The sequence below is a fragment of the Mangifera indica genome, chromosome 2 (assembly GCF_011075055.1).
Source record: "Mangifera indica cultivar Alphonso chromosome 2, CATAS_Mindica_2.1, whole genome shotgun sequence".
In the NCBI taxonomy this organism is placed as follows: domain Eukaryota; kingdom Viridiplantae; phylum Streptophyta; class Magnoliopsida; order Sapindales; family Anacardiaceae; genus Mangifera; species Mangifera indica.
The window spans coordinates 19,629,875-19,640,228 of record NC_058138.1 but is presented as its reverse complement, the minus strand read 5'-3'; the positions used below and the strand labels follow the sequence as shown (position 1 = coordinate 19,640,228).

Sequence of the window (10,354 nt, the reverse complement as noted above, 5' to 3'; positions counted from 1 at the left end):
TACAGATTGGAAATTCCAGACAAAATTGACTGTTTTGTCTTTTTAATTTTAAATTTTCCCTTAGGAATATTATATTTCAGATTTAAAAAATATATGATTTTTGGATTTAAAGGTAAACAACTGTTTTTGACCAACCGTTGGTGAGAAAATGTTAATCCGTCTTATAAAATCATTTAAATTCTTTTTAATTTTGGGACAGAATCTAAATGGAAATAATCCCGTTATTTCGGACGACAGATTTGAAAGAAGAAAAAAATAACGCAGTTTTGGCCACTCTACTTCCCTTCTTACTTGTCTTTCTTCTCTCATCCACCTCACTCGCTTCCCTTCACTTCACTCAACTCACTTCCCTTAACTCTCAAAACCCTCACAAATTCTTAATTTCTTCAAAACCCTGAACAAATACGCTTCAGATCTACTTGTTAGTTTCTATCTTTCTGTTGTTATGACTCACTGATTCCAATAATCGTCCTCAATGTCAAGTTCCAACCCCAAAAATGGACCAAAACCCGGACCCTGGCCACCCGCACCTGATTCTGCACCTGTTCCTCCTTCTTCTTGGGCTAAACGCACTGGTTTCCGCCCAAAGTTTTCCGGGGAGACTAATGCCAGTGATTCGGGGCAAATCACCTTGACGCCCAAGCTGAAGGAGACCGAAACACAACCGGTTACTGAAGCTGGTCGGGTTAGGATCACTCCGGGACCAACGGCGGCGCCAGCTTCTGCGTCGGCACAGCCGGTAGTTAATGGCAACAGTGAGAGGGTGCAAGCGGCGCCTTTGAATAAGGATCAGACCGTTAAGAGAAGGAGGGAGTCGGACAAGGGTTTGAGTGTGAATGGGAATGGGAACGGGGTGGCTCCAGCGGTGCAAACGGAGACAAATCAGCAGCAGCCGAGGCGAGCGCCGAGGAATGATGACGTAGTGGTGGTTGATGGTATGGATGATAACAGTTTTGCCCCTAGACAGCACACGCATATGAAGTATGAACTTAGAGACACTCCTGGCCTTGGTGAGAGTTTTTGCTTTATAGGATGTTTTGTTTCTTCCCTTTGATTTTGTGATTTATGTTAAGTTGGATTGTTTAAATGGGTTAAGTTGTACTTGTTTATTGGTGCTAATTATGTAATTTATTAATTGATAATAATTTAAGATGGGTTATTTTTGTTTATTTGTATGACGTGGGAGGGTTTTGGTTAGTTATAGGTGATAATTGGGAGGATTAATGACCAGGTGTTTTCGTTTTCTATTGAATTATTGGTCAATCGAAGTGGCTCTTTGTTATGTTTAACAAGCTAACTAAACAATCTTTTCTGTATAAAATTTGATACGGTATAAATATTATGAAAGAGTAAAACTTAAGAATGAATTAGATAAATAGTACCAATCAGTTGTATTACTTGTTTTGAGTATTATTGTTCTAACTATATTATTGGTGGTAATCATGTATTTTGAGATTTATTTTATTGATTTCAGTAATGATTTGAAATGGGTTTTGTGTTTTTGGACAATGTTACAGTGCCTATTGGTCTATATGGGTTTCAACATTATCTTTCAATCTTGGGTTCATTGATTCTTATTCCGCTTGTCATAGTTCCTGCAATGGGTGGCACACACGTGAGTAACTTTTCACAATTTTTTTTAGATTTCAATGAAATTGATATATCCTGTAGCCTTTGTATGCCTAGTTTTGAATTATTTCAATGGAACTGACTGTGATGGGTTTATATAGGAGGATACTTCAATGGTTGTATCAACAGTGCTTTTTTTATCTGGAGTGACCACACTTTTACATACATCTTTCGGGTCAAGGTTGCCTTTGATACAAGGTCCATCATTTGTTTACCTTGCACCAGCATTAGCAATAATCAACTCGCCAGAGTTTCAAGGACTGAATGGCAATGTATGCATCTACTTTCATGTTTTCGTACAGTTATAATACAAGTTAGCTGATTTTGCTCTTCCTTACATTTCGCCATTTCTTCTATGTTGAGATATGCAATGTGCAATCGCCTGATGAGATAATTCATATTTACATACCATACTGATTGATAGTATGTATTTATAAAGAATTTTAAACTTTTAGTTGAATCATATACAAACTATTAATTTGTATTTGTCACTTTTCTGTATCTCTCATTGTATCTCATTGGTCTCTTAAAGTTATTATGTATCTCCTCTTTATGTGTAGCCATAGAGTAAACAGTTTTACTGAAAGCAATATGAAGATCAGCGGGCTAGTGTTGGGGGTGGATTTTATAGTTGTGGGTATGGATTATGGGAGAAGCAATATTGGAATTTATAGCTTGTTTTTTATGCTTATATAGATGAAAATGTCATGTGCTCTAAAAGAATTTTTTATTGAATTTAGAAAAAGTGATTGATGGTTGCACCTTATATTTATTTATAGATTTTAGCACGTTCGGAAAGGAAGTAATATTATACGTTATATTATGTTGTATTCTTGAAGTTAAAATAATGAATGCATTTCGTTTTCCTATCTATAAAGACAGTTAAGAGAAATCAGTTAGCATAACATGTAGAAATCACTTTACAGAACTTCAAGCATATCATGAAGGAGTTACAGGGAGCTATTATCATAGCCTCAACTTTTCAAGCTATACTTGGATACAGTGGGCTGATGTCCTTGTTTTTAGGGTATGCATTTAACGTCTTACCGCTTTTCATGTTTAGTATCTTTTACTTATCATACTTGCTTTTCTTTCCATTACCAACTTTTAGTGACAAACTTTTATGAGTTTGATTGAACTAATAAAGGAGTCAGAGTTATTTTGCTTAAACGGGATTATTCTTCTTGGTGGTTATGCTGTTAGCAATGAGAAATATACATATTCATTATTTTTATTTTCAAACTTATATGTTTTAGCTAACATACATTGCCTGAAATTCAATGATGAGGCTGGCAACTTTTGAAGACAGTTGAATATTGAACCTAATAATTTCCAATCTATAACTGTTAGTTTATGGGTATTAGTAGAATGCTGAAGGGGATTTTTTGCTTGCGAGTAGTTTCTCAAAGGATACTTCCTCATGTAGCCCATGCGCCGTGGCAAGCCATTTTCAATTCTTGAAATCTGGTACTGATCCATGGTGCAACCTTTGTAACTAGGAAATTATTGGGAGACAATATCCCAGATGGGTGACTCCAAGGGAATGTATGGCCTTTTATATCTTAGTTCAGACCAAGGGATCTTACACTAAACAAGGCTTTAATTGATTAGCTTTCATTGCCTAGCCTTCTGAGTTAGTTAATTAGCTTATGTGCTCAGTTTGGAGTTTTGCAATAAGTATACTGCCCCAAGTTTAAACTGCATATGTTGTTGAAGTTTGCATACGTTTTGATTTTATTAAGCTGATTTAATGAACTTATGTTTTGACCTGTTAAATGGACTCATTCGACATTAATATTATTCTGATTTTCTTATCAAGAAATTTCCTCATATGCTTGATTTTATGTGGCTTGCAAAAGTTTTCTTTTGTGTAAGCTGAAGCAACAGTAGGGAAATCTGCTGGGTTTTCTAATATCAATAAGGTCATTGCTCAAAACCTTTATCTTTCATGACTAACTTTATGGGTCTGCTCTGTTGTTTGCTTTGGTCTACATGGGTTTCAAATTATTATAAGACTAGATTAAACTCCTGATCAATGGGTTACCTGGGTGATGTAAGATTTCCATACAGGGTATAACTAAATTAAGTTGGACTTTATTATTTTATTTAATGGATGGCTTAGCCTGAGTATAGAATAGGAGGTTAACTGTTGGTTGTCTGTGTCAAATACTGTTGTTATCTTCAACTGAAGGTTTGCCTTGCCTTATGGTTGTGAATTGGTGAGGTCTTTTTGGTAAACTTTCTTATGATGATTACTCTGCATTGCTTTTTATTGACCGTTATAGAGTTCTGGCCTAGAGCTAAAGAATTGATTGCATAACATTTTCCTTGAGATGTCAATTTATGGGTCGTAAACTCTTTGGTTTGTCGTTAATATACTGTTGTCTTGCTGCGGGGACCAACATTTGATTTATGTATTTACAGGTGGGGATGGGGGAAACTTTTATTCTGTAATGTTTCATTGTATTGTAATGACTTGAGTTTGGAGTGATATGTTTCTAACCATTTGGGATTTTCCATTCTAATATGCCTTGTTGAAAATTTGAGATGAAAGGGCCTTATATTTGAAGCAATGTAGTATTTCTAAAGCCTGAAACAGGAACTTGCTATTTACTTTAAGATTCTGATTTCCTCTTTGGAGAATATAATTTTTGAAATTGGTCATAATTTTTCTTTTGGCTTAATAATGCAAATTATAGGAATAAAAAAAGGAATTTGTAGTCAATTTTTTACTTTTAGCATATACATCTTTATTTAATTTTCCCTCAAAATAACTTTGGCTATAAGTTTTCTAAGGTCTAAATATTTAAAACTTCAAATATTGGTTCTAATGTTATGAAAAATCCATAGCTCAATTGGTCTGCCTTTTCTTTGCAGGTTGATCAATCCAGTGGTTGTTGCCCCAACTATTGCTGCTGTAGGTCTTTCCTTCTACAGTTATGGTTTCCCACTTGTTGGTACCTGCATTGAAATTGGTGTAGTACAAATATTGCTGGTGATCCTTTTTTCTCTGGTAAGTGCAGTGTGTCCACTAATTTATAGTTTTCACATGGTGTCTATTGTTGTACTCTGTTTTACTGTTTATTTTACTTTAATTAAAGATTTTATTCTGTAATATTTTTCATACCGGATTATGTTCTGATATTTGAAACCATGTTTTCATACTTAATGCAGTACCTCCGTAAGATTTCTGTTCTTGGTCATCGCATATTTCTAATTTATGCGGTAAGTTTGTGGTTGTAGATTATGTATCTTATCATTTGTTTCTTATAGTTCATTTTCCAAAATATTTTCAGTATATTCATTGCTACAGGGTTTTTCTCATGATTCTAATGTGGCTCCCTTCATTGTATTGCCAGGTTCCCTTGGGTCTAGCAATCACTTGGGCAGCTGCTTTTCTTTTGACTGAAGCAGGAGCTTATAATTACAAAGACTGTGATGTGAATATTCCTGCATCAAATATAATATCCAACCACTGCAGAAAGCATGTTTCCCGGATGAAGCATTGTCGAGTTGATACTTCTCATGCATTGAAATCTTCCCCGTGGTTTAGATTCCCTTATCCATTGCAGTGGGGAACTCCTGTGTTCAACTGGAAAATGGCAGTCGTTATGTGTGTGGTCTCCATAATTGCATCAGTTGATTCGGTTAGTTTTCTTGATCTATTATTTCTATTTTATATATATTCCTGACAGTTTGAATTCCTATTTAATTTCTTTGTAAGTCAGATATTCTGAGGGTGACTCATGTTATATATGACACACAAATTATTTTATGTTATTTGGAAGTCTCAATGCTTTCATTAGTGTGAGAGTGCTAATTACTATTGGGTTCATACTGGTAGTTAAACGTTGCTGACCTGCAAAAAGGAATTAAGAAAATTCCAAACTCTGTATAATTGCCTTAATGAAAGGTCAAAGAGTTTATATGAGATATTCATGTCTGCTCATTTTATCTTTACCTTATTACAGTTGTATTTTCAATTTAATTGCAAGACAGGAAAGCAAAGCTTACATGAGAACCATTGGCTTACACAAGTTTTCTTTGGGATTGCGTTTTTGACATCAGTTAATAATTAAAAAAAATCTAATCATTAGGTGGATGGACAATGAACAACAGACTGTAGTAAATACATGTTTCCAAATTTCCTTTTTGCAACTTTCTTGGAATTTTATGAATGTGTGGAGTCTAACTAGTTTGGAATCTTTTAGGAAGAGGCTGAATCCTTGATTGGTCCAACAGTTCATGTGTTGTCATTCTAGAACCACAAAAACAACAAATTTAGGTTCATGATTACTATGCATTAATTTTTTTTTTTATTTCTTAGATTTCACCGTGTGCCTGATTTCCCTGTTAATTTGAAATTCCTAGGTTGGTTCATATCATGCATCATCGCTACTAGTGGCATCCAGACCTCCAACCCCAGGTGTTCTTAGTCGAGGGATTGGTCTTGAAGGCCTTTCTAGTGTCTTGGCTGGTCTCTGGGGCACAGGAACTGGGTCCACAACTCTAACTGAAAATGTGCATACAATTGCTGTGACTAAAATGGGAAGCCGCAGAGCAGTTGAGTTTGGTGCCTGCATTTTGATAGTCTTATCTCTTGTAGGTAAGTTCAACCAAACTCATATTTTCATAGTTTACTGATGACTATAAACCTGAAGCATGGAATCTTTCTTTGTCTTGTTTTAGAATATTGATTTTTCTTGTAGGCATAGGTTAAATAACCACGGTTCTACATAACTTAATCGAGTTTGTTTTTAAAGGGCTTGAGTTAAGAATCAAATGTCACTGGAAACGGGCCCTCTTATTTAGTCTGTCTATTTTTTGAAATAAGCTGAGTAACACCTTTTTTTTATGTGAATGATAGTTTACAAGGAGAATCAATTGAAGTTATGTAGCAACAGAACTTATATTTAAAATTGTAACAGGAAAGAAAAATATTGTGTGGGATAAAAGCAAGGCGCTCAACTATTTATGTGGCAAAATTTTTGTAAATTTTGTGTCATCACACTTTATGTGTATTGCAACTCACATGGCCTTGGTTCTGTGCCATTTTTTGTTACATAATGCTGATTATTCGTAAAATAACAGTTCATATTAAGTTAGGATTGGCATTATTATTTTGCCCTGACTCTGGCAGATTTCTCAGCTTGGCAGTAATTAAATAAATGGTGTCTTAAATACAATTAGTGCTTATCTTTCTGTTATAGAAATAACTAGTGGCTAACAAGAAGCAAAACTTTGTGCCATGGGTTGAGTTGGAATTTTTGTCACTTGTGGTAAAAGCTTTAGCTATTAATTGTCCAATATTAGTACTAAAGCATAATGAGATCTTGAAAGGGTTGGTTTACAATTTCTTGTGTATATGGTGAACCGGACAAGATAACTTTAGAGCCAAGTTCATTGACCAGAACAGATAACAAATGAGTCAAACAATACACAAATAGGGAGACAAAGATTCAAATGCAAATGTGTTATATGAAGTTAGGCCTTTAGCTCTAATACCATGTTTAGTAACCATTTGACCCCAAAACTTAAGCTATTGGGTACAACCCCAGCATTAATATTTGAGTCTAGCAGAAGCAATTAATATAATCTATATTCCCTTTGAGGATGTAAAATGGTGGTGGTGCATGAGATCTAATGTTTGAATCTTCTAGTGCATGTATATGTTGAAAAAAAATAGAAAAAGAAAAAAATTTCTGTGATATTATACTTCTCAAATGGAAAACATTGTAGTTAGCTATACCTGTTCTTTTTGCTAGCAGTCCACGGTCTACACCAACTTTTGTCTCTGCTAACATATAAATTACTCTGTTTCTTTCACTTGTGTGTACATATTTTGTGTTGGATAGACTGGTTGAGATGCCCGATGCAGGTTCAATTTTATCAGGCCACTGTATAGAAATTTCTTCTACGGCAATTTTCCTGTGCAATGTTCACAACAGTATAACTGTGAAGGATTTGGTTGCCTGCCAATTGCTTGATCACATTTCTAAATCTTTGCAGGCAAAGTTGGAGGTTTTATTGCTTCAATTCCTGAAGTCATGGTTGCTGCACTCCTCTGTTTCATGTGGGGGATGCTTGCAGCACTAGGATTGTCTAATTTACGATATAGTGAAGCTGGAAGCTCTCGCAATATTATCATAGTTGGGTTATCTTTATTTTTCTCTCTATCAATACCATCCTACTTCCAGCAATATGGCATCTCTTCAAATACCAACTTATCTGTCCCAGGATACTTTCAGCCATATATTGTTGCTTCTCATGGTCCAATCAGCAGCAAATATGGAGGCGTATGCATCTCGTTTACCCTTTTGTCTTTTGAAATATGCTTCATAGATGTTATCAATTTGTCATGCATGCTTAACATGTGGTATTGTTAGTATTAAATAATAATAATAATAAGAGTAGTGCTATGTGCACAAACAATGACGTGTTACCATGAAATTGGGTAGTTTTAAATTATAGATAAAACAACATCCAATCACATGGATGGTAACGTGTCATTGTTTATGCATAAAGTTGTGCATATAGTTTTATTGAAATAATAATTAATAATATTGATTAAGATAATAATTTAGTTGGATAATATTTAATTAGGATAATATGTAAGTGAAATAAATGTAATTGAAGAGTTATGAAATATCTATGATATGTATGGCAATTATGAAGGATTGAGGATAATGATTAATTAGGATAATGTTAGGATAAATTTAGGTGAAATAAATGGGATTGAGAGTTATGAAACACTTATAGTATGTACGGGCAATTTTGAATGATTGGGAAATTATGAAACATGTATGGATAGTTAAAAAATAACCAAGCATAAAATAGAGATAAGGAGGAGAGAAAGAGAGGGAAACAATATTATCCAAGGTTCTGGGAGGCTATGGCTCTGGGAGGAGTTAACACTCGTCAACATTGATATTCTGTGTAACGTAACAAATTTTACAAAATGTTGCAGGTGAACTATGTCATGAACACATTATTGTCAATGAATATGGTGGTTGCGTTCCTTTTTGCTGTTATCCTGGACAACACTGTGCCTGGCAGTCGGCAAGAACGGGGTGTGTATGAATGGTCTGAAGCTGAGGCTGCAAGGAGGGAGCCGGCTGTTACCAAGGACTATGAGTTGCCCCTCAGAGTTGGTAGGGTTTTCCGATGGGTAAAATGGGTCGGGCTTTGAGAGGGGATTTCTTTTTTCAGTTATTATTGCAACAACCTTCACATTGTGAAGCTCTGAAATAGCAATTCCTGGGGGATGATCTTGCGATGTGATTCTAAATGTAAGTCCCTTAGGCTCGCTTCGTAAATAGCTTTCTAGAAACTTTGTTCATTTTTCTCACACGATGGGAGTTCTTCGACTATAGGTCTTATAGAGATGAGTTATTCGTGTGCATTGAGGATCCAGAGGGATCTGTTGTTGGAATTTGAAATATGTAATTTTGAGTCATTGAAATTGCCTAGACTGGCATTACACTTGTGTCCAAGAGAAACATTGACAAATAACCTTTTGCCATGTATATTTTTTCAATCAGCATCTTAAGTGAGTGCTGGATTCGATTCTATTTTCATTGTGAGAGAGATCTGCCTGGTCAAATGTCAGTCATTTGTATTTCAATCTTCCAATTTCATTAGGGTATATATATTTTTCAGCAGTGTACTTATCATGTTTCATTTATTAATAAGTCGAAATTTTATATACAGATAATATATGGTTATAATTGATCTCTTAATACTTTGAGATTATTTACGTTTACATCATCCACATTCAGATATTTGGTTCATGTTACTATGGATGAAGATTTGGTTGAGATTCAGAATTACTTTGTTGTGCTTTGAATGATGGCAATATATAGAATTAATTAATGGACAATAATTTTCTTACTGTTGTGACCTGAAGTCCCACATCGCTCCCGTGCAGTCTACTGAGCTTGCATATAAACAGGGGTTAGAAGCCCTTTACCCAAGAGACGTGTTTTAGGAACAAAACGACAATATCTGTTGGGCTGTTTATAACACGTTATCAGCACGATTCGCGATGGGGGGGTGTGTTGTGACCTGAAGTTCCACATCGCTTTCGTGCAGTCTACTGAGCTTGTATATAAACAGGGGCCAGAAACCTTTTACCCAAGAGACGCATTTTAGGAACAAAATTATGCACGCTTGAAGCCCAAAACGGACAATATCTGTTAGGCTGTTTATAACACTTACAATATTTTCAGTGACTTGATATTTTTCATACTAAAAAAATCAACTTCAAATCACCCATATCGAGTCAAGAAAATCCAACAATCTTTTTTAAATGTGTGTTCAACTATTTTACTTTGTCTTATTTGAAAAAATATATATATAATAAATGTTTTTTATATGTGCCTTGGTTGAACAAGAAGCCCTAGGGTGTTGACTTGACTCGGTTACCAGTTGCTTTGTACTGATTTTTAACAAACAAAAAGACAGAAGAAAAAATCCACTCATCTCATATTTAATGCAATTTATAGGCCAGGCATGCTTGTTGAAAATGTCAGAAAATGGTCAGTTGCCGGCGGCTAGGCAATTGCCTATTCCACGGGCTGACAAAAACACACAGTAAGACTACACAAACACATTCTTATTATACAATTTAAGTATACAAATAACGTATTATCATGTGATTGAATAATTTTGAATTAAAGATAAAATAACATATTATCTATGTACCAAACACGTACTCCATAAACAC

General features: G+C 35.0%; 1 protein-coding gene across 1 annotated transcript; it reads left to right on the top strand.

Annotated features, from left to right (window-relative positions):
* Nucleotides 1-193: 193 nt before the first annotated feature.
* Nucleotides 194-9,280, top strand: LOC123209733 (nucleobase-ascorbate transporter 12-like). The gene is made up of 10 exons (XM_044627864.1): nt 194-1,010; nt 1,518-1,615; nt 1,731-1,901; nt 2,556-2,656; nt 4,507-4,642; nt 4,804-4,854; nt 4,989-5,276; nt 6,001-6,235; nt 7,639-7,925; nt 8,597-9,280. The coding sequence occupies exons 1-10, from the start codon at nt 476-478 to the stop codon at nt 8,816-8,818; spliced, it is 2,124 nt and encodes a 707-aa protein (XP_044483799.1). The 5' UTR covers nt 194-475; the 3' UTR covers nt 8,819-9,280.
* The last annotated feature ends 1,074 nt before the right edge of the window (nt 9,281-10,354 follow it).